The sequence below is a fragment of the Drosophila sulfurigaster genome, chromosome 2R, assembly GCF_023558435.1.
Source record: "Drosophila sulfurigaster albostrigata strain 15112-1811.04 chromosome 2R, ASM2355843v2, whole genome shotgun sequence".
Lineage (NCBI taxonomy): Eukaryota > Metazoa > Arthropoda > Insecta > Diptera > Drosophilidae > Drosophila > Drosophila sulfurigaster.
Genome location: NC_084882.1, coordinates 15,121,809 through 15,146,518, shown reverse-complemented (window position 1 = coordinate 15,146,518; position 24,710 = coordinate 15,121,809). Strand labels below are relative to the sequence as shown.

Below are 24,710 nucleotides of genomic sequence, written 5' to 3'. Positions count from 1 at the left end.
CAAGAGAGAGCGAAGAACGTGAGCGAGAACGAGAGCAGAGCAAAATAAAAGAGAGCCAATTTTATGCTGAACAAGCAGCAGCAGCAGCAGCGGCAGCGGCGTTGACTGCGGCAGAGCGAAACGAGGACGAGCAGACGAGCGCGCTTCTCAACAAAACTGCATTGTTGTCATATTTCGTAATACTCAGCAATAGCATGAGAATGCATAAAGGGGCCGCAACTGCCGAAGGGAAAGGAGGGGGGATAGCGGGGAAGATAGCAGGTCATAGCGAACCAGCAAAGGAAGCCAAATGAGGAGCGAGCTCTGCTCACTTTGGATGTCGACATGCGCGCTTATCAGACCCAACCGTCTGTATGGAGAGTGGAGAGTCAACACAGAGAGACCATAAGAAAGAGAGCAAGCAGCAGAAGAGCGCCAACGCAGCAGCAGCAGCTAAAGTGCTGAGTGTGTGTGCATGTGTATGGGTGAGTGTGCGCCAAGCTAAAATGTCAAGTTGCTCGCTCGCTCTCGCTCTCTCTGTCTATCTTTCTGACGTTGCTGCAGCGGCCTGTGCTGTGTTGTCTTCTCTGGGCCGACTGCGGCGTTTTGTCAGCACTTTGGCTGGTTTCACTGGCCGCCAAGCTATTCAAACGCTCATTCCATTCCATTTCATCCGCTCGTCCGCGTCCGTCAACATCCCACTTAACGTTTATTGCTTTTTTTTGCTTTAGTTGTTCGGTTTTTTGGTCATAGCTACGAAGGCTTCTCGGCTCAACTCTCGGCTCGGCTTCGTAAACAACACTTGGCCATTTATCACAATTTGAAATCCGCCATTACACAAACACGAAACGGGAGCAGAGCAGAGTAGAGCGACGATATTATTATCCACCCAGCGGCGACGACATCGATACCAACACCAGCAAAAGCAACAACAACAACGTCGTAAAACAGGCGCGCGCGTGTTCGTCGTCGTGGCAGCCCCTCACACACACAAATGGATTGACACTCACGCATACCAAGAAGACAGACTCACATCGGCTCCATCCAACTCTTCCGCCCAACCGCCCCATCCCCAACAGAAAAAGTTCGGCTCGCTTCGGTTTTCGTGATCGTGCTCTCGTTCTCGTCCGCGCGTTCGTGTCCAACAGCGACGTTGACAGCGACGCTGACAGCGACCGCAGCAGCGACAGCAGCAGCAACAGCAACAGCAACAAACATTAACATTCAGGGACAACGACAACACGGCGACGGCGTCTGCGTCGACATCCCTACGTTTCAGTTCTGATTGGAGGTTCGTGCGCCGCCGTTGTTTGCACGCGGCACAATTGCTCAGCTCTCAGCTCAGCTGTGTGGATTGTATTTTATTAGTTGAATTTCAATTCCGTTTTTTGTGCTGTTCTCGTTCGCCTTCAACAACTGATTTGTTAACATCCCGTGCTTTCTGTGTATACAATTCCAAAATTTGTTGTCTATGATTTTTAATTCTTTCGCAACAACAATAATTCATGATAATAACAGAAGAAAATCGAAGAAACCCAAACTTAGACAACTTCAGTGCCTTCCAAAAGTGCTTCAAGTGCTAACAACAGTTTTTTTGCAAAAAACTTTCTATCAACAACAAATCAAATCAAATACAAAAAAAAATAAACCGCAAGCGGATTACTAAAGCTTCCAAGAAACGGTAAGTACAGCGAGAAGATGCAGCAAACAATGGCAATACATATGAATTAGAATAAATATGTATATGCATGTACAATTTATTGCTGAATATGTTACACCATATTTGTCAGCAAGTTCCCCCTCTCCTCTTTCCCCATAAACATCCGATGCGGGTTCGCTGGTCATTTCCCAGAATTTCCTATAAGCTATTTCAAACGTAAATCAAATACAATTATTTTCTCAACTCATTTCCTTGTAAGAAATAATCTTTAAATTCAAATTGTTGAATTCAAAAAAATACTTTTTGTAACAACTTTAAAAATACAATCAATCAATACAATCTCTTTGAATTAGATATTTAAGAAATTTAAGCAAGTATTTTGATGTTTTAAAAATGTTAGCAACTTTTCAAGAAAGTTTTGGAAATTACATTAAATAATCGTTACGAAATTTTTGTAAACACTTAGAAAGTTTTTATTTCTTTTAATTTCTATCTTTTTATGGAAAATGAAATATGAAATTACTATATATATTGCTAAAATTGTAAAAACATTTAGGAAATACTTATTTTCCTTGCATTTCATATTGTTTACAGCAAGCAAATACCTGGTACGAGTTGCTTTGCAAAGGCATGTTGTTGTATCGTATCTAATGCCACAAATTACATACCAATAAATAAGTGTATCTGTGTGCTGTGCTCATAGATACATAGATACAAATTGGGATTGCTGTGCTGTTGTTGTTGCTTTTCGTTTCGGTTTTGCTTCAGTGATCTTTGTCATTTTCAGTCTCCCATTTCCTTTTTTTTTCTGCTACTGCACAGCCAACGAGACGGCGAATCAGTCACAGCCCAATCCCCAGCAAAAACGATCAGCATCGCCATCGGAATCGTATTGGATTGTGGATCGTGTGTCTGCCGACAATCGTCAGACGTTGTTGTTGTTGTTTGCCTCACCCCTTTTGTGTTTGATGCGAGGGGAGGATGTTTATGGGGTGTGGAAAGTAGAGTAGGAAGGAAGGGGGGCCTAAATAGATCCCCAATTCGCGTGCAGTAGCTGACACATTCCATTCCGTTTCGATTCCATTCCATTCCTGCCCGACTCTGCACGCTAACAACAACAAGCGTATTACTGAATGGAATGAATGAGTGAGTGAATAACTGAGTGAATGACTGAGTGATCTGATCAGCATTTACATGCATCAAAGCATTCTCTCTCTCTCTCGCTCTCTCGCATATTGCGTTGCAGTTCCCAGCGTCACTTCCGCTGCGTAGCCATGGCAACCCTGGCCACACAGCTTTAACACCTGTGCTTCTCACACATAGAATTTATGCAAATCACATTAAAATCGCATAAAAACCAAATCCCAATCTCCAATCTCTGTTTGCTTTTTTGTCAGCTTTAACCCACTTCACACACACACGCACACACGTACAGGTACAGACACATAAGCTCACACACATGTATGCGGCCCACCACAACTACTACTACTATAATCATGAATTATTATATTGCAATGAGCGCAAAGCGCAAAGGAAACCAAAACAACAACACGAAGAACTAGCAAACTAATCACACATAAATTTTGCGCTGTTGTTTTGTTAATGAAACAACGACAAGAGCAACAACAAGAACAACAGAAAAACACATAATAACAATGCTCTCATTGCGTGGCGCTCTCAACGAGCTTTTGGCGGTCTCTCGCTCTCTATCTATTGCTCTCGCTCTCTCACCAAAGCACAAATTATGCTCAAATTATATCTGCTGTTGTTGTTTAGCCGGCGCGGCGATCGAAGCAATTAAAAGAGCACAACACAGAGCATGACTAACACATTTTTAGTTGTCGCTACTGTATAACAAAATAACAAAAAAAAAACAAGAGAAAAACCCATAACAATAACAACAATTATGACAGCTGTAAACTAAAAAATCACGTAAAAGTCATCGTCAAACCGCCCACCCAAAAAAAAAAGCTGTGTAGAGTTTACACACACATCCAAACACATGCATATTCTTGCTCTCCTTATTCCAATAGTTTCGAGTACATTCGAGACGCGTGCTTTTTTTCTCCTGTGATTTTAATTTTTTTTGTATTCCTTTCGACAATCATTATTATTATCACCTAAAAAAAAATTCCAAAAATAAAGTAAGCACAATTTGTTGACAATGCGCTAAAGCAGCTGAAATTGCCTTTCGACTGCAATCTTCTTCATTCGAATTGTTGCGTTCCTGATTTTATCACTTAACGTTCTGGGCTTTTATCTTTCGACTTGCAAGAATATTGTTGATATGTTTTTAAGGCCTCGAAGGCTCTCCGCTTTCAATTGTTTGATCTTATATACTCGCATTATATTCTCTTGAAGTTTCGCAAACTCTCCAAAGAAGAAAAGCTTCGACTAAAGCAAAATCACCAAAGCCGAATTTTAAAAGTGGAACACAAACAAAAAGTCCAAAAGCAACAACAACAAGAAAAGCAAAAGAAAAGGTCAGTGACCAAAATATGTTTTGCAATTGAGCAAAAAGCAACAACAAAAACAGCGGCCCCGAAAAAGAATGTAGCAAAAAAGCAAGAGAAGTGATAGCAACCAACAAAAATAAACAGTAAACAACATTTTCGAATTTCATCAATTTTTCGCTGCCTTTTCGCTTTTTTTCGTTGAGCTAAAGGAAGTGGGCCAAAAGAAATCTGCAACGTCTGTTGAAAGGATTTCAACATATGTACATACTAAATACGTATGTATGTGTATATTATATACGTCTGGTCTGTTGCACGTGGCCTGCTTTTGCCTCAATGTGCAGTCTTAAGCCTTTGCTAAACCCTCGCAAAAAGGGGGGAAGCGGGAGAGAGTTTTGCACATCCGTCTGTCGCCTATTTATTTTGTAAGCACTTTAATTCAATTAACGCCGCCGACGTCGCTGTCGACGCAGCTCAATGTCCAATGTCCACGTCAAGTATTCGCAGTGTTGTACGGCGTACAGGCTAAAAATCGTTTCCTATTTTGCATGCGCCAGCGAATGGTCAAGCAAAAAGGAAATCGCAACAACGAGTGAGGACTTAGTGTGTGTGTGTCTTTATGTGTGCCTCTCTCACTCACTCACACTCTCATATGTATGAATTGCCTTCGCTGGGGCCTGCAGAAAAAAAGGCAACATCAGCAAATAAAAATAAGCAGCTACGAAATGCAAATGAAATGTAATTGAAAGCGTCGCTGCCTACGTCGCTGTCGCTGCTACCCTTAAGCTCTCTCGCTCTCTCTATCTCTCTCTCTGGGCATGGGGACATTGTCCGTTTATGGAACACAGCGACAACCCAATGTAAGACGTTTACAGTGGTGTGAAAACAGCGCAACATGCAGCTAAAAATGCAATAGCAATTAGGATGTTCGACTTTTTTGTGGATGTTTCACACTGAGCAAAGCATATGCGCTACACTGTGCAGAAAACGCACGGACAGCAAAGAGCACATGACAATAAGCAAAAGCTGTATGTATACTCTACATACATACATATATTTAATCCTCTCAAAGAGGATTTTGCACACGACACCAACACACACACATGCATTTGTATATACTTATACTTATACACTTGCAAGACAGGCGGCAAGCAGACAAACTCAATAATAACAGCGTAGATATTTTTCCTCGACGCGTCATCGCTCTGCTTAGCCTACAAGGAGCGAACAGCAGAGGAAAGTCACCTCTAAAGCGCATAGCGCAAGTATCCCCAACACAGGCACACACACGCATACGCACACGTACACATACATGTGCACGCACGGACTGTGCGCGATAAGCTTAATTGAGTGCGCGGCAAAAGGTGGAGCAGAGCAGTGGAGAGGGCAGCTGGCTGGCTGGCACACACAATTTTATCAAGGGGCCAAGCACACAGACAGGCGCGCACACACATACCTGCAAACATACCTATGTACATCTGTATGTTTAGTACACATGGTCACGGCAGGAGAGTAGCAAGGAGAATAACAAAAACAAAAATATGTACGCAGCAACGACGCAGGCAGCGAAATTCGCCTTGAGCAGAGAGCATTCCCCAACCCCCTTACACTCACAAACATATTGAAGAGAAAGCAGCGCAGCGCACAGAGTGCTTTTTTTCTTTGCTGTTTCTGCTTGCTTTGCTTTTGTTTGTCGTTGTTGTTCTTGTGCCGAACGATCCTCATGTGCGCCTCGTTTCTGTTCGTGCGTCGGCTGACTGTTCTTCGTTTATGGGCGGTGCGGGTGGACATGCATATGACACATGCAGACATGGGCAGCGTGCGCAGCTGTTTTACAATTTAAGTGCATGCGTATTTGTATGAGTATATTTTGTACATATGTATGTATGTATGTGGGTACATGTGTTTTTTTTTTGTTTTTGATTTCCTGAGGATTTCTTTGCTGGACGCGGTATTTGGGTCAGCTTTTAAAAATACACATTTCTAATGTGCCATTGCCCAACGCAAGGAAGCAACAAACACACACTCACATGCAGGCAGCGTCGTTAATTTTTATGTGTGCGTAGGTTTGCGTCATTGGCAATCCCCAATAAAACAAAAAAAGTATGGAAACATGTAGCTTACCGTCGCCGTCTTATGTTCTCCCTGTCTCTTTTGCTCTCGTTATCAAAAACTTATCGAAATGAACGAAACTTTTTCGCCGCGTCGTCGATCAATTTTCGCTGCTCCTAGCGAAAAGGCGCGCGCACTGCTTGCTATCTCTCACTCACTCTTTCACACACAAAAAAGAAAAAGAAAAAAATTCTTTTCACATGAGTTGTTGCACCGCAGCAATACGGACTGCGGTTTCCAGTTGCTTTTATCTTGCAGTATGTCCATATCAATTTTGTATATACCTACATTTGTATGTACTTCCTTTAAACACCCGTTATCAGCACTGCGAGTTAAGAAAATTTCACTGACAAGCCGCAAAATTTTAGATTTTACACAAACCGCAAGTCAAAGGCTACTGAAGTATTAGCAGCAGCAGGCTTAACAGCGACTGTAACATTAGCATGCATACGTGACGATGTTATTAACATTGGTTGATCATTAAAATGCGTTGCTAATTGCAATTATGATTTTTATTGAGCCATTAATTTGAGATTATTTTTGATTGTTGCAAAGTGAAGACGGATATCCACTTTGCCGTGTTTTAAAGTCGTGTACAAGACTATTCCATTCGCTGAACTTGCAACTTTGTTGATACATATGTTCGATGATAAATTATCGATTACGCTTAAGGGTTAAACCATTTGCTTAACATTTTCATCGCTGATGCTGTTAATAACTTCGATTAGTTTTTTAAGTTTCATTTCGATAGGCGCTTAGAATTTCTAATTAGATTATTGAAATAAGCATTTCAAAAATGAAGTTTATCAAATGCAATTTTCTTTACATTTTGAATATTAGAATGAAAAGAACTGTTTTAAATTTAAATTTTTTATGTATTTCAATATGGGTAGATTTTTAGTTAGAATCTTCCTCAAATTAGATTTAAACTATTTTAAAAAATTGGAAATTAAGGAATGAAAAACAATATGAAAACTTCAAGAAGCTTTGAAAATGAAATAAGATCTTTACAAGCAACTCATTTTTTGCCAGTATAAAGCGATCTTATTGTAATGTGTGACAACGTTTTTGTTTGCTAGCTGAACTGTGTCAATGGAATGTTTTACCTCCTCCAGTCGATGGCTTGAGTTTTCCATTTGTGAATGCATGACCCGCATTTCCATGTCTAAATTAAGGACACCACCATAAAAAAAAGCTCAAATAGAGAGGGGGCAAAGTTGTTGCCGCTTGTCTCTGGTCTCTGAATGTGTGGGCCCTGGCGTGAAGCAGGCACAAAAAAACACGCATAGATCAATAATGGTGACAGGCAGCAAGACAACAGAGGGAGGGAGGGAACTTTGAGGCCAATTGTGGATGAAAGAAGCGCCCTTCTTTAGTGCTGTGTCTGCAACATTTTTTTATGGTTGACAAAATGTCAGCGAAACCGACAAATACAAAATGGTATGAGTGAGTGCTGTATATATAAACATATGTATATAGTATTTGTGTGGAGATATTTTGTAATCGAGCAGCCAAGCCAAGGCAGGCAGTAAGCCCCGCTTTTGGATCCCCCAAAGTTGGCTGGCAGCCATCGCCGCTGGTTTTGTTGGCCAACAAATAACAAATCAGTCAGCAAAACTCAGCCTCAGTCAGTCAACGATCCAGTTGGCGATCGTCGAGTGAGCTCACTGAAGCGACAGTCGTCAGTCGAATAGTCGGCGTCGACAGTAACGAGTTTTGCTATTTACAACATTCGATGTCGATGTCGATGTCGATGTCGACGTCCCGCCCAATATACATAGCTCTTTGGGCCCTTTACACACACAAACGCCTAGAGAGATCTGCCCTCTAACCACGATCTCCAACTAAAGTTTCGCTTTGAGCTTTGTCTTAACTCCTCCGCATTATCTATAATAGAACCTGTATACCAGCATAGATATTTACATAGCAGATATAATCAACAGATGCTTGGCACACATAATATAAGAAGAGGATAGCTTGTCATAATCTCGCCACAATGGGCTTGATATTATCTATGCGGAGAGCTTCAGGGGAAATTTACATGGGGAACTCAAAAATTACAGATGAAAGATAAACTGAAATAGAAGACCTGAAAACTGAGTTGAAGATTCAATTTGTAGCAAGTGTATGAAGTATGTAATATTTAAAACATAAAGTTTGTCAAAAAATATCATTATAAAATGCAAAATGTTTTATTAGAGAAAATAAACTTGCCGCACAATAGAAATGGAATAGAAATAATTTTGGTTCATGTTATACATAGAAAACTGCAGTGTAAATTACATAGAAAAAATAAATATAAATTGTATAATATAGATGGATGTGGATGCTAGAAATAATTGAAGTATGAGGATCTTAGATAACACAACTCGAGGGTAAAAAATATAGTAATCATTTAGTATTTTCAAGAATTAAATTTTAAATTGTAAATATTTCAATTATTAGTTTTGCAGTTGTTTTTGCAATACAAAACTTTCTATAGCTTAGTGTCTATTTTCTTATCAAGCTAGTTGTAGCTTAGACTTAATGCTCAATCAATTGCTTAAAGTTCCTTGAAGTTCGTTGTTAGTTCGTCCCACTGTGCGACATCGCCAGTGCGCTGTGGTGCGTGTTTGTGTCTATTATTAAATTTCTCTATGCATCAATACGTTGGCAAAGCCAACGCACGCACACATCCTCACAACTTATGTGAATGTTTGTGTTGCCCACGCACACTGCTGCAAATGCGATTACATTTCATTGACAGTTTCAAGCGATTGGACATTTTGCTTTGAGCTTTCAATGCGAGCTTAGGACTTTGTTTTCACATACATACATGCATACGTATCTATTTTTATATTCTTATCCATGTGTGTGTTTTTGTTATGCTCAATGGCATTGGGCTGCCCACATTTGTATCTGCTTCTTCTTCTACTTAATGCTGGGTGCTGCTTACGTGGATGGCTGGGCGACCTTTTGAGCTGAGCTTTCGAAAGCTCACTCGCTGCTGTATTGTCTACGTGCAAAGGAATTTTTTACACTTGCCAGCGAAGAAAAAGGTAGAAAGAGGTAGAAACAACGACATCAACAATAACAACAACAACGGGACTTTATGACGAACGTTTGTCGTTGTTAGAAAACGAAACGAAAACGTAAAAACTTATTATACTTGACTATGTATGTATGTGAATGTGTATGTCAGTCAACAAATTGTCGCTGGAGGAGCGCTGGGCAGCAGAGGAAGCATTAGAAAATCATAGCGCAATAGCTAGAGAAACAGTTGGCGGTTAGCGGGCCACAACGAGGCCGAGACCGAGACGAGCCGAACGTTAGCTCTGCAGCTGCTGCTGCTGCTGCTGGAGCTCTGCTAGGGGAGTTGATCATGGGCGGCGAAGGGGAAGAGGGGAGCTGGCAGCAGCATGTGTTTGGTGCCAACCTGCGATACCTGTTCCGCGTGACGGCAGCAACAGCAACAGCAGCAGCGACGGCAGCAGAACCCTGCCAGTTACTCAGTCAGTCATCAACAGTTGGCGGTTGGCTGCCACACACACAAGCAAGCGCACACTCACACACACACACACTAACAAAAACATGCATGTGGACATGGACATGTTCGTCTAACACTATTGTCGCTCGCAGCCAACTCATTCACTCGCTTTTGTTGTTTACACAGCAAATAGCGCTGTAGGAAATCAAACACAGACCCTCCCTCTCTCTCACTCTTTGGTGCTCTCTCACAAACACAGCGCACAGCGAGAAACGGAGAGAGGTAGAGAGAGGGGAGACACAATCACAGGCTGGGCCGCCATAGCGTTGATCGGCTTTTGATTGTGGGGGCGAAACGTGGATGTGGATGTGTGAATGTGTGGGCCATATGTGGCCAAAGTGTCACGCAGCTCCCACAAAGCAACATCCACAAATACATAGACACAGACAGACACACACAGAGCATCAACCTACTTTTGGGCTTAAGATATTGAGTAACAATTGGCAAGCGAAGAGTCAGTTTTGTCAGTTGCACATAGAACGCTGTAAGCGCGCTTTGGCATCCAACAAACAGTATATAGTATGTACATACGTATGTATGTATAAAGATAGCAAAATAATTTGCCCATAATAGCCCAATGGGAAATTTGCGCTGTTGGGTATCCTAAGCAAAAACACAAGCAAAGCAAGCACACACTCATACATGCATCCACACAAATACTATGTATGTAGACTATTCCAATGTAAGCCGTTCCAGGCTCTCTTTGCGTTCCAAGTCAAAGAGGAAGTCGACGAGCATAAATAGATTGGGTAAATTTGAGATACATAAATATTAGACCTGCGACTAAGTAGAACAACAATAATAAACAACAACAACGAATAATAACAATGGGCAGCAGCACTGCGATCATTCGTGGCATAGCTCCACCATCAACAACAACAACCAAATCCAACTCAAAAGTAGAAAAGATTAAACAGACTGCAAAAAAAAAACCAACCGACACAACACGCAATAGGGCAAGGCAAACAACAACAGCGCCAACGGCGACGTCAACGGCAGCAACAGCAGCAGCGCCAATGGCGACGACGACTGCGAGCTGAGCTGAGCCAGCAACAGGAATTTACGATTCAGTGGCTACCCTGTTGTTGTTGCTATTGTTGTTGTACCTATGTACATAGGCATACATATGTGTGTGTGTGTGTATTTGTTGTTTACTGCTTTGTTGCTATTTCACCTGGGTTGGGGCGCTGAATGTGTGTGTGTGTGTGTGCGTAGCTTTGTGCATGGATCTTCGCCAAGGTGCGCCTGTGTGTGTGAGAGCCTCTATTAGGCAAAACATTCGCTTCCGTTGTAAGAGACCGTAAGTAAGGTGAGGTGAGGCTAGGGGTGGGTTAATGTGACTAGACAAATAACCAAATTAAAAATGAATAATAACAACAACATTAATGCGAGAGTAGGATAAAGATAGCTAGCTCACTTTGGAGAGTTTGCAGCAGCTGAACTGCGCAGCAATTTCAATAGGATTCCAATTTGAAAATTCGTCATTCGCCTTGTAGAATTTACAATTGCTTACGTAATCCCTCCAACACACTTGCGCACGAAGCAGCACAGCGACAGCGGCAGAGCAAAGCGCCTACACACAAACGCTCCTGCACACACACACACACATACACAAAAAGACATACAAAGCAAAGCAACAGCGATAGCGACAGCAACAGCGACAGACAATTTAAGTTTGCGTCTGCGTCGCTGGCTCAAGTTTCCACATGTTTTTCCAATTGCCGCAAAAGCCAAGCCAACCACACACAAACACACATGCAGATGGAAAAACTAAAAGGCAACGGCAGCGACAGCGGCCCAACCCCAGAGCAGCCGCCCAACCCAAGTGACGCCTATTGCCCTTACAATTACAACAACAACATGCAACACAGCAAAAGACTCCACAGCAGACAATCAGCGGCTGCTGCGACTGCGACGCGCCTCGCACCCAAAGTTGTGTTTCTAGCTTTTTCTTTTTTCCATCATGTTTTTCTTTTTAACCCCGTTTCGTCAACGTTGTTGGCACGACGTCCGCTTGTCCCTCCCCACAGCCCCAAAAGGGGCCCAGCGCGCATGCAAGGGAAATTAAAAATTCAAAAAGTCAAAGGCGCAAGCAGCGATCCGACTGAGCGAGAGAGCGCAAAAGAGAGAGCGACAGCGAAAGAGCGCCGCATAGCATTAGCACAAGTAAGTGGAGAGTCGGAGAGCCAGCAAATCCATTGGAGACTTGGGGACCAACAACTGTTCGTTCCTTTTGTGATGATGAGAGCGTGTAACGTCAACAGCGGCGTTGGCAGCGACGCGCCGACTGCGACCGCGACCGACGGATGTAGGATTGTTGTCTCTGTATATGTGTGTCTGTGTGTAGCAAGAAGCTAATAAGCGGACAAGCAGAGGAAGAAGAAGAAGAAGAAGCAGCCGCAGCAGCAACAGAGCAGCAGCAGCAGCAGAGGCCGCCTCGGCTGTCGCTTGCTTTGCTGTCTCGTTTAGGAGCCGAGGATCGCTCAGTCAGTGTATTGGTGTCAAACGAGACGGACGAATTTGGCGGCAAAGAGATTTTCCATTGCTCGTTTCGCTCGTTCGCTCGCTTGTTCGTTCGTGTTCGGTCGCTGCCCTCCCCCCACGCCCCCAAATCCTCTCTAATCTTTTTCTCTCTCACACTGAAATTGTGAAAATTTCCATTTGGAAATTGGGCAACGGCTAACAAAAAAAAAAACGCTGAAGTTAAATTAAAATTAAACAAAAAAAGTGCAAAGTAGAAAAAAGTAAAAGTTTAACAAAAGGAAATCCCCAAGAAAAAGGTGCATATGAAGTGTTTGTAAAATTGTGAAATGTGTAAAATGAGCAACAAGCGCTACAAGTGTGAATAAAATATTCACTGTCTGTTCATTGATATTCCAAAGTCTCCTTTCATGTAGAATTTAAGTGTGTGTGTGTGTATGTATGATTCAAAAGGGGGTGTAAAAATAAGCGCATGTAAAGTGATCTCCGTAGTCTTTGCCTCCCACCCCTAAAAACGTTCGACTGCTGCTCGCTTATCATGCGCCCTATTCGTGTGACTTTGTATGCCAGTGCATGTGTGTATATGTGAGCAGCGTGCCTGCGTGTATGTGTGTGCGTGCGTGCGTGTCGGAGCTGCGCAGTCGGCTTCCTGTGCGAGGACTTTGACTTGCTTATTTCATTCGCTCGTGTGGCCTGCTCAAGTGAGGACGTGTCAGCGGCTTCTCTTATCGTTACTTGCGGCTCTCTTTTGCTTCGCAAGCAAATATAAACTTGAAAATAAAATAGCCAATGTGAAGAATATAAAAAGTAAGCATTGCGGTCAGTTTAACGTGCGTGATGTAGTCACAACAAACAACACAATTTTTAACAACAAAAAAATAATACCTATACATATGTGTGCGTGTACAAGTAAAAACTGTTCATTAATGCCAATGCGCTAGATCAGCGAACCAATTTTTTTCTACTGCTGCAAAAAGCTGCAGTGATCAACTTTGAAAGCTCTCTCTAAAGTGTATGAATGTGTGTGTTGTGTCAAAGAGCGAACACAATAAATGCGGCAAGTGTTTTGAGATCTCTTTGGCTTTTGCGCTCTCACGCTCTAACTATAGCTCTCTTGCGATGGGCGGCCCATTCAATTAATTTGAACAAGTGCAATACAAAAACAATAACAAAATTACACTATTACTACGAAAACTGCAATAACAAAAAACCAGAAAAGAGCAAAAGCATGTGTAATAAATTTGACAGCAAGTGAAATTGTAAAATGAATGATTTTCAATTAAGTGTACAACAACAACAACAGAAAACAGTAAAGACGACGCTTTGCTTGCGATAAGATAAGAAAGAAGAGCGCGTTAGCGATGGCAAATATTAGCAGCAAGTGTCTCCAGGGGCGGAGAAAAGAAGGAACACCATTTAAATACATACAAAATTGTATGCGTGCTTGTGTTTGTGCTTGTGTGTGTGCGCATGCTAAGGAGCTTGGACCAAAAAAGTAAAGAAGAACGAACCAAAAAAAAAACGTGATAAGTGCTATGAACAATATTTATAATACGTATTGTATACGTGCGTATGTGTGTGAGTCGTTCGCTGTATGTGTTGTTAGCTAAAATTCCATGGATGTTCTTGTTCTTGTTGTTTTTGTGGGGAGCTGTTCTACCAACTTGTTCGTTTGCGCTTATTGCCTTATTTCGTTCTCCACTCTCTTTCACTCGCTCTGCTACTTCAATTTAATGACTTTTGCTGCTGTGTAAACTTTTGCTCATTCTCCTTTACACCATTTACGTGCCTTGCTTGTGTTTGCTGCTTTATCGTTTCGCTGACTTGCAAGTGTGTCTAACTTTGTGTCTGTGTGTGTGTGTGCCTTTTAATTTGTTTCTCCAAGTTTCCACACCCTTTGGCAACTTTTCAAGTCAAGTGTCTAACGATCTCTAAAACAAATTCAAATTATATTTTACAAACGTCCTGCTACAATGACAGAATTATTCTATGAACAGACTGCTTGCTTTTCAGTCAGTCCAATGCTGTTGGGGTCTCGCAACACACGACAGGCAAACAAAGTCACGCACACACATTTGTACTGCTCTCCACTCTCCACTTTTCGTTGAGTGCGTATGTGTGTGGGTGTGTGCTTGGCTGCTTTGTTATTGTTGTTGTAATTTGCCCATTTGAAACACACATTTGAAATTTCCATTTAGATTTCCTCATTTAACTGTTGCTTTCTCGCTTTTGTTTTCCTGCATCGAGCTGAGCTGAGCTGAGTTTGCCTATCTGGGCTTTGCCTGCATAGTATTTTCGTCGAACCTTTGTCGACTGTTTGACCTGGCGGGTCGTCTGGTAAATTAAATTTTGTTTGCATTTAATTTATGAGGCGAACGCGAGCGACGTCGCAGCAGCGAGCAAAGGCAGCGGCGCATGATGAAGGGGGCAAGAAACCCAGTTTCCCTCGCCAATCCTTTGATCTCTGGAATTTCGTTATAATTATTATCCATTATTCCCCCTCATAACAACTCCGTACCAGCAAGTTATTAATTTATTGTTTGTTTTTTTTTTTTATTATTTTTGCCTTTGCAGCATTATTTGATATTATCGTCAAAATGTCAACGTGTTGAGCACTAACTACAAAAAAAAAAAAAAAAAACAAAAACTGAGATAAAGGACGTCAAGGATATTAAGTAAAACATTTGTTTTGAAAACATTTGCATGCAATACTATTTAAAACGGAACTGTGTGTTTTCCGGCTGATACGCTATAAACATAAATTTATCAAAAATTCGAAACACACAAAAACGGCTTCCAAATGAAGATGGCATCTCAACGGTTTTGTTTGCGCTGGAACAATCATCAGAGCAATCTGCTGTCTGTCTTCGATCAGCTGCTGCACGCCGAAACATTCACAGATGTCACGCTCGCCGTCGAGGGACAATATCTCAAAGCACACAAGGTAAACTACAATTATTAAATATTGTGTGGAAAATTACATTAATAATTAAAAATATATAATTTTAGATGGTGCTCTCCGCCTGCAGTCCATATTTTAATGCACTGTTTGTCAATCATCCGGAAAAACATCCGATTGTCATACTCAAAGATGTGCCGTATTCGGATATGAAATCGCTGCTCGATTTCATGTATCGCGGTGAAGTTAGCGTAGATCAGGAGCGTCTCACAGCGTTTTTACGTGTGGCCGAAAGTTTGCGCATCAAAGGATTAACCGAGGTGAACGATGATAAGCCCACAGCAGCGGAAAATGCGCCGGCGCCGCCACAATTGCAACGCATCCAACCGTATTTGGTGCCGCAGCAACAGCAGCAGCAACGCAAGCAGAATGCCAATGTGCTGGCCGCAAATGCAGCTGCAGCCGCGTTGCAAGCTGCCACACAGCAACAACAACAACAGCAGCAGCAACAACAAACCTCGCTGCTAAGTTCTGCCCTGATGCCAAAGCGTAAACGTGGCAGGCCTCGCAAACTATCGGGCAGCTCAAATGGCACTGGCAACGACTACGATGAATACGAACGCGATGGTCTGATGAATGTAAGCAAGAGATTCTCAATTCCCAAACAGCACTCGCAAGAATTCATATTAATTACTATTTAATTGACAGGACTCGGATATGGGCAACGGCAAGCTGGGCAATGAATCATATTCTGGCAACGATGATGGCTCCGATGACAATCAACAAGATGCTGGCCACCATGATGATCTAAATGTAAGTGAACTACACTCTCGTATTACAATTATTATTTGCTAATCTGGGTACAACTTTCTTCTTTCGCCGGCATTGCAGGAAAGTCGCGACTCGCTGCCCTCGAAGAGATCAAAGAGCGGGAAAGATCAGCGCATGGCACAACAGCAACAACAACAGCAGCAGCAACAACAACACGACGACAACAGCACTTCCGGTGAGTTGAGCTTGTGCTTTAAAGTCTATTTTCATCTTTTGCTCACATGATTCATATGCATCAATTTGTAATGATTGTAATTAAGACAATTCTAGCACTAAGTTAACTAAACATTACAAAAAAGACAATTTTAACAATAATCAGCATCAGTTTTAAGAGCAGAAAACCCATCACAACAAACCAAACTAAGGACAAAACAGCACAAGAAAAACAATACATAAAAATACAGAAACAACAAAAATACATTCGAACATTTGAAAACAATCTCATCTGCAAACATTTCGAATTGTGTTATCGGAAAAGCTAAAAAAAGGGATTTACGCATTTTGTTTGTATAGGAAGCGAAAGCGAATTATTATCGTAATTGAAATCGTGTCGGTTACGTTCTTTTTTTGAGTGAGAAAAGTTGAGTTGAGTTGAGAAATTCGAAAAATGAAAAGTTGAATTAATGAAAAAAGTGATTTAAAAACAAATCAAGTGAGTGACGCGGCATTTTTGGCATTCAATATTTGTGTATAAAGAAAGCATCCTGCGAGCGCCAGGTGAGTGTCCCCAACAACAACAACAACAACAAAAAACAACGATATGATGCCAAAGAAATGCAAAATCCACAAATGCTAAAAGAAAAGAAAAATGATAAAAGATAATCAGTAAAACAGATTGAGAGAAGTTTATAATCGGGTTTGATGAGCTCACAGGGATTTATGGCCGACGCTTGAAAAACAAAAAAAAACAAAAACTAAAACTTGTTATTCAAAATTCATTTTCACGAATTTTTCGACAAATTTTTAAGTCAAAACTGAAATCCGCGTAAATCGTAGCAGAAGAAAATCTCTGGAACAGCTGAATGAAAAATGCGTGCAACAACAACGCTGCAGAATACAAAAAAATATATCTTCAATAGCAACCACAAACAAAACTTTTCGAACTCGAAACGCGCGAAATACAAGACAAAAAAAAGAAACGATAATGGCTTGAAAATCCCTATAGCTTTTCCGATCCGATTTGAAAACTTGAACTTGAGTGTTGCCTCTTCTCTGATCATTTGTGTTTTTGCCTTTCTCTTGCATTGTACACACACACACACACACACACACACACATACATTTAGATTGGAGCAAAATTAACTTTATAAATTCTCTTTTAGATGGCAACGAAAGCGATGGCGAGGGAATGGACACATCATACATGGAACCTCAGCTGATGCTCGACGAATACGACGAACCCGTGGAATTCAAATACAATCCGCTCACGGACAACAACAGCTCACCCACGCAGGATCAATCAGGCGCCGCTGGATCTGAAAGTGGCAGTCATCACTTGCAGGAGCAGGCGAGACAGCAGGCCTTCCTGATTGCCGCCCAGCGTAAGCATCAAGCGGACACCGCTGCGGCGCTGGCGGTGAACACTGGCGGAGCACTTAAGTTGAACATAATTGGAGTGTCGGGCGCTGGGGGCAGCGGCAGTGGCAAGTCCATGGTTAGCATTCCCAAATTGACGCCCATTGGCAAAGTGAATGCCGCCTCGACGCCGCTCGTCTCGCCCGCATCGTCGTCATCGTCGAAGCCGCGCGCCCAGAAGCGACCCAAGCTCAAGCAGCAGAATGGCGATGTGAAGAATGCGTACGCATCGGCTGGACAGGAGTACCTCGATATGTACAACAGCAGCAGCGATGGCTTCAAGCTCAAGTCCGAGCTGCTCGGCGGCAGCACGCCAAATTTGAGCAGCAGCAGTGCCGGAGGCGGTGGCGGAGGAGGGCTGGGCGTAACGCCAGCGGTGAAGACCAAACTCAATCTCAGCAGCAACATTGGCGAGGGCGAGACGGAGGGATCGGTGCGCGACTATTGTACCAAAGAGGGCGAGCACACGTATCGTTGCAAGGTGTGTTCGCGTGTCTACACGCACATCAGCAACTTCTGTCGCCACTATGTGACCTCGCACAAGCGCAACGTCAAGGTGTATCCGTGTCCGTTCTGCTTCAAGGAGTTCACGCGCAAGGACAACATGACGGCGCACGTCAAGATCATCCATAAGATTGAGAATCCATCGACTGCGTTGGCCAGCGTCGCAGCGGCAACGTTGGCCAATCAATCGGCGGGCACAACGCCAACGCCACCGGATCTAAATGCGCAGAGTTCGAATCAATCGCTGCCAGCGTCCGGCAACAATGCGTTATCCACCTCATCATCGTCGTCCACATCGTCATCGAGCGGCTCGCTCGGTCCGCTGACAACGGCAGCAGCGGCAGCTGCCGCAGCGCAATAAGAACAGCAAGAGCATAGTATGAAAACAACTCAGCTTTGCTTGCTGCTGCAACACACACACACACATAGACACAATCAACAAAACAATAAGCCGCATATTCCAAAAGAGATAAATACTTTGATGATGGGCAGAAAACAGAAAAAAGGCAGCGCCAGGCGCAAAGTGTGCCTTCTTCTAAATGGGCGGGGCAAAAATATCATAGGCTATGGGGACTCTTGGGGGGATTGCAGAGGCAGTTAACATTAACATTTCACATACAAAATGAAACGAAAAAAGAAAAATATGGATAAAAAAAATTGTTAATTTTTGTTTTTTAGTTATTTACACACACAGACACAGACAAGGCTTTTTCTTTGCTCTTCTCCCACGCTGTTGAGCAATTTTTGTTTCTCAAATTTCTCCCTCACAATAATAATGAATGCTTTTATTTTTTATTATTATTATTATCATTATTTTTTATAATTTTTTTTTAAAATGATTTATATTTTTTTGTTTGTATTATTCATACACATGTTGTGCAATTATTTTCGATTTCGAATCCGGTTTCGAACTAGTTTTTATCATCCACAATAAACCATAACAATAATAATAAAAAAAATAAAAAATGCTAGTGTCTTCTGCGTCTCGCAATTGACAGAATACCAATCTATAAATACCAATTAGGATAACTAATATCGTTAATATCAAAATATACTATATATTTAGTATATTTAGTATATTCATTCATTATTTTATTAATAATTTCATATATTAAAAGTGTTACTATTCGACATTTTTATTTTGCACACACGCAGCGGCCTTATAAAGAATGCAAACCACACAATAAAAAAAAAAACAAAACAAAATAACTAAAAAAGATGAGCACTTTTAGTTAATGACAAGCAAAAATACTAAATTTTTTATACATATATTTACTTAGTTATAGAAACACAAACACACATAAATATGAATATCTAAATATTGTCTTTGGTATGCGCGTAGCTATAGTTCTATTATTTAATTAATATATATATATACCAATCTCTTGATATATATATATGCTGAACAACATTATGATTATCATATTGTTTTACGTTTAAATGTTAATGTTAATGTTAATCATGTAATTTGTGTGAATCGTGCGAGCGGAGGGAGAACGCAGATCTACCTTGTTGCCTTCAAATGAAGCTAGTTAAAAGATGAGAAACGGGGGCGGCAGCATTGTCAATCAATGCACTCAATGCTCCCCCTAAATCAATCAATCAACCAATCAATCAAACACACACACATACACACACTGAAACACACAATTCGGGGCGAGGGATTGCAAATGTTTCGTATCTGAATTGTGGGTTCAAAATGTTAATAAAACTCTAATTGTAAAATCAACAATAATATACATAATATATCAATATATATATATATACAATATTATTAATAATGTTTTACAATTACGATATGGTTACATAAACATAACATAACATAATAACTAACGTAGTCTAAACAAAACCAACAACTATGCAAATAATTTATCAATTTATTACAACTATAAATAATTATACAATTTACAATTAAAAACGTAAAATTTATGTTGTATATCGGAGGCTTAAATTATCGCCAAAGAAACGAAGCAAAACAAAAGAAAACAAAACAAACACACACACAAAAATACGAAAAATACAAAAGAAAATAATAATAATATGATATGTATGTAAATTCGACAACAGAGCAACAAGAGAAACAATTAACGCAAAGCAAAAGCAAAAAGAATAAACACGATCTCCAAGAAAAAACAAAAAAACACACAACACTTGAAAAGGTTAAAAAACGAAAAGAAAACAAAAATAATTATATTTTTCATAAAAGAAAATTAAATTTGTTCAGCTCCAAATTTTTGTTAGCATCGGAAGGGAAGAGAGGAGGAGGAGGAGTTAAAGGAGAAGAAGGAGACGGAGAAGGAAAACAGCAATTAAATAATCTGTGTAATAAATAATAAAACAAAATACTGCGTGTCTACGCTAATTTATTAAATGTAATTTGTTTTTAATTCTTTATTTAGTGTTAGCTAGTGCAATTTATGTAGTTAAGTATAATCGCTCTATCCACCAACCACCAACAAAACTCCCCCAATCAAAACTGTCCCCCGATAAGCAGAAAAAAACTATAGCTAACCACAACAAATATTATTTGGCGTTTCAACAAACACACACACACACACACACTACACAGACACCTCACAAAAACATGCAAATACATATTTATATATCTATATTGTATGTACTGTAATTTAACTTTAATTAAATTAGTTTACATTTACTACACATATGTTTTTTTATTATTGCATTCAAGAAACACAGCGTTAAATGTAACTAAAACTCATATCACACACACACACACACACTCACTAAATATCAATCTATCAATAATTTTCTCTCGCCTTCCAACTCGAAAAAAAAATTAAATTAGAGATGCAATTCCATTATAAATAAACAAAATAATATTATAATTAAACAGTCATGCTTTTGATGCCCAAAGAAAACAAAATGAAAAAAAAAAATAAGATGAAGAATTATTAATTAAAAACCGAACTTGTTGCACAGTTGTGAATATAGCTAACAACAACAACAACATCAACAAAAGAATCTTCCGCAAATTGTTGTTTTCTGGAGGATTAGCAAGTTACGAAATAAATAAACAATTACAGCAAATTTTGTAAAATTTATAAATAATAGTAAATCACGCAATATTATTCAATAAAAATAACAATTTTGTTATACATACATATACATATGTATTTTTTTTATTCATTAACAAAATGACAATCAAAATTTGAATGAGAAACTGAGAAGAGAAATAAAATACAGACTTACCATATGCAAAATGAAATATAATTCTGAAAAAGAATCTATTTGTTTTGAATTTTATTCCACAAGAAAACTTCGGCTTGCCGAATATAATTTCTATCTTTTAGTTAGATGAACTGGAAAAATTTAAAAGTGTAATTATAATGCTGACTCTACAAATTTTTAAGATTAAATTCCCCGAACAAAAATTCTTTTTTTTAAGTTTCAGAAAATGTTTGAAAGTATATTTTAATTTTTTGAGTTTCGTTTTAACTGAAAACTTTTTTTTGGTTTTAAAATGACTTTCAATAATGTTCTTATTTTATCAAATTTCTGAACTTTATTTTTAGGAATTCCTTGAACGCTCAATTCGTATTAATTGGGTTTACTTCGGAATTTTTATATTATTTAAATATTACTAAAGGCAATAACTATTATAGAAATTAAATAGTATTAGAGCTAAATATATAAATATTATTGGTAATATACTTTTTTTCTTATTACTGATGTTTTTATTTAAATTTCAAAAGACCAATATACAAACATTTTAAGTAAGGTTTTTGGAAAGCTTCACTTTTGTGAATTTATTTTTGTAAATATCTCGAAAAAATAGGTTTATTTTTAATTTATATAAAGAAACTTTTAAATTTGACTTTCCTTTCTAATAAATATTTGAATTCTTTAATTCTTGCAGCTGCTCAAGCCACACCTGAGCTCTCTCAGCGTCTCTTTGGCCCACCCACATTGATTCCCATCACCACCAACAGCCCAGTAACAGCATCATCAGCTGCAGCAACAGCAACAGAGTCCAGTGAGCTTGTCACGCCCCTCACATCGCTGCATCTGCCCACCATACTGGGTCTAAGAATTCGTGCCGTGAATCCAAACAATTCCAACACAGCAGCAACGACAGCAATAACGCCACAAAGCAGCAACTCTCTGCTGAAGCAGCAGCTGCGTGGTGCCACAAAGGAACCCGAGGAAACTGTGCCACAAGTTGCGCCTGTGGAGGAGAGTGTACTGGAGAACGTGCCACAGCAGAAGGAGAACAATTGCAGTGCATTGCAATCGCTGGCCAATGCGGCAGAGCGGCAATCGCAGCACAACAGCAGCAACATCGGAAACAGTGGCAACAACAACAACACCAGCGGCAGCGGCAGCTTGCATCAGCAGCTGCTGTTGCACATTGCGGCGAATGCGAAGCCGCTGTTGAATCACAACGCCAGCGACTTTTACCAAGCACAACAGCAACAACAACAACCGGATGCATCGCCAACGGGCGCCAATGAGTCGCAATTTGTGGACGAGGACATGGAGCTGTTGGAGCAGGACAAATGCGATGAGCCGGATCACGAGTTACTGCAGCTGGCCGACGAGAATGCTGGACTGCCTGGCTACCAGGCATCCGATGGCTTCGAGGAGCCCAACACGCCCACCGAGGGGGAGGTAAACGCAGCAACGCCAGCAACAACCTCAACACCCAAGCGTCCCATACAGCGACGTCGAGTGCGACGCAAGGCGCAGTCAACGCTCGATGATCAGGCTGAGCACTTGACTGAGATGTCGGTGCGTGGCTTGGATCTGTTTCGTTATGCCAGCGTTGTGGAGGGCGTCTATCGTTGCACCGAATGCGCCAAGGAGAACATGCAGAAGACCTTCAAGAACAAGTACAGCTTTCAGCGTCACGCATTTCTCTATCACGAGGGCAAGCATCGCAAGGTCTTCCCCTGCCCGGTGTGCTCGAAGGAATTTTCGCGGCCCGACAAGATGAAAAACCATTTGAAGATGACACACGAGAATTGCACGCCACCCAAGGATATGGGCGCATTTAGTTCACTGAAATATTTGATCTCGGCCGCCGCTGCCGGCGACATGCACACAACGCTCTACCAGCAACAACAACAACAGCAGCAACAGCAACAGGAGCAATATCAGCGACAGCTGGAGGAGCAACAATTGCAGCTGCAGCAACAGCAACAAGAGCAGCAGCAGCAACAACAACTGGCGTCTAACTACGATTGTCAGGACAGCACGTTGCTGTTGCCCGACGTGAAGCAGGAGCAGCAAGATCACGAGGCTGACAATGAGCAGGAGCTGGGCTCAGCTGCCGCGGCAGCTATGCTGAGTCTGCAGAACGATGTGATCATCAAGAATGAGCTGCAAATCTCGCCATCGCCATCACCATCGCCGCCAGCAATGTGTGCCTTGCCCGAGGGCAGCAATCGGCCGCTGGCGAATGCCGCACAAACCGCAACGTAAAGACTTTTCACCTGGCAAATGCACAAGACAACGAGAGTGCCTTAACTACACACAAATACTGTAAAATACTTAAGGATAAGCAATAATTCGTCAACTGAAAAACACTCAACAATCATCATCAACAATTAGTTAATATCTAGCTAATTTCATATTTGATTACGATTCGTAAGCAATTTACTTGTACACAAGGTTCCGTCCATAAAGCCTTAAGTTATATACTACAAACTTTAGTTTAAGCCAACATTTCATTAACTAAACTTAAGTGCAACTGATACAACTAGTAATAGCAAAATTCTAAGATCCCACTGCCTAAATTTAATTTAATTGTAATTTTATTATCTAAGTAAATGCAAATTGTTTGTTGCATTTAAGCAAAACGAGTTGGCACCGTCCTTTTTTGACTCGTCTTCTTTAGCCTCTTTTTTGTTTTACTTTTTTTGATTTCTTATGTGATTTTGTTAAAACTTTCGTTTTATACACTTTGTTTTTTTTTTGATTACTTTATTTTACATAAATTGTAAATAGTATTACGATCAATACTCAAAGTCCGTAGATTAATTGGTATGTTGTTGTTTTTCAAATTGGAAACAAACAAGAAATCCAATCCATTGGCTATTTGTGCAATTATCAAAAATAACTTCGAGGCGTCACATGAACCACCCAAATTATGGGTTATATCATGACAGTCTACGAAAGAATGTTGTAAACTTAATTATCGACTACTTAATTATGCTCTAGCAGACTCTTAGCAATACACATAACTATTTATAATTTTAGATATTATGGCATTAAAGCGTGCTTCAATCGCAATCGCTGCACAATACAATGCGCAAGGGACTTCCAGTGAATATTAACTGATATTTTGTCTTAAGTTAAACAAAGCATGATAACTACATGTATGCACATTAAGTATAGACGAAAACAAAAGCCTAGTGTCCTCTATCTACTATATTAGAAAAGAGTGGCGTGCACAAAACGCACAAATTGTACGCTCAAAAGTACTCAGCATTTGTATTATGTAACATATTCAGATTTCAACATTTACTTAAAGCAATTATTACGACTTAAACTAACAATGCGCTCAATAAATAGATTTTATACGACTTGAAACTCTGACTCAATTAATATTAAATAAATAAATGAAATAATTTATGCAATTACATTTTACTTTAGTCAAAAGATTTATAACAATTTCCGCGCCTTGAAGTAGGCATCGTTTTTAGTCAATTCCTAGAATGCGCTTGAGAA

At 40.5% G+C, this 24,710-nt stretch overlaps 1 protein-coding gene and 1 long non-coding RNA gene across 5 annotated transcripts; one reads left to right on the top strand and one right to left on the bottom strand.

Annotated features, from left to right (window-relative positions):
- Nucleotides 1-629: 629 nt before the first annotated feature.
- On the top strand, nt 630-24,579 carry LOC133838122 (protein tramtrack, beta isoform). Of its 4 annotated transcripts, none has more exons than XM_062269099.1 (6): nt 630-1,660; nt 14,786-15,155; nt 15,221-15,748; nt 15,819-15,923; nt 16,002-16,116; nt 21,898-24,579. In XM_062269099.1, exons 2-6 carry the CDS (start codon nt 15,012-15,014, stop codon nt 23,460-23,462), a joined length of 2,457 nt encoding a protein of 818 aa, XP_062125083.1. In that variant the 5' UTR covers nt 630-1,660; nt 14,786-15,011; the 3' UTR covers nt 23,463-24,579. The 4 variants fall into 4 exon arrangements, with proteins under 4 accessions (XP_062125083.1, XP_062125086.1, XP_062125084.1 ...); XM_062269102.1 differs by lacking the exon at nt 21,898-24,579 and adding an exon at nt 17,264-20,161 and having other exon boundaries at nt 660-1,660; XM_062269100.1 differs by lacking the exon at nt 630-1,660 and adding an exon at nt 12,209-12,510.
- On the bottom strand, nt 14,325-14,799 carry LOC133838144 (uncharacterized). The gene is made up of 2 exons (XR_009893914.1): nt 14,730-14,799; nt 14,325-14,675 (listed from the first exon to the last, which is right to left on the bottom strand). It is a non-coding gene; the product is annotated as an uncharacterized LOC133838144 (long non-coding RNA).
- Nucleotides 24,580-24,710: the final 131 nt, after the last annotated feature.

Coding starts and splice junctions, on each gene's coding strand:
- LOC133838122 (XM_062269099.1), top strand. CDS start 15,012: ATGAAGATGGCATCTCAACGGTTTTGTTTGCGCTGGAACAATCATCAG. Junction 15,156..15,220: donor AATATCTCAAAGCACACAAG/GTAAACTACAAT, acceptor ATATAATTTTAG/ATGGTGCTCTCCGCCTGCAG. Junction 15,924..16,001: donor GCCACCATGATGATCTAAAT/GTAAGTGAACTA, acceptor CCGGCATTGCAG/GAAAGTCGCGACTCGCTGCC.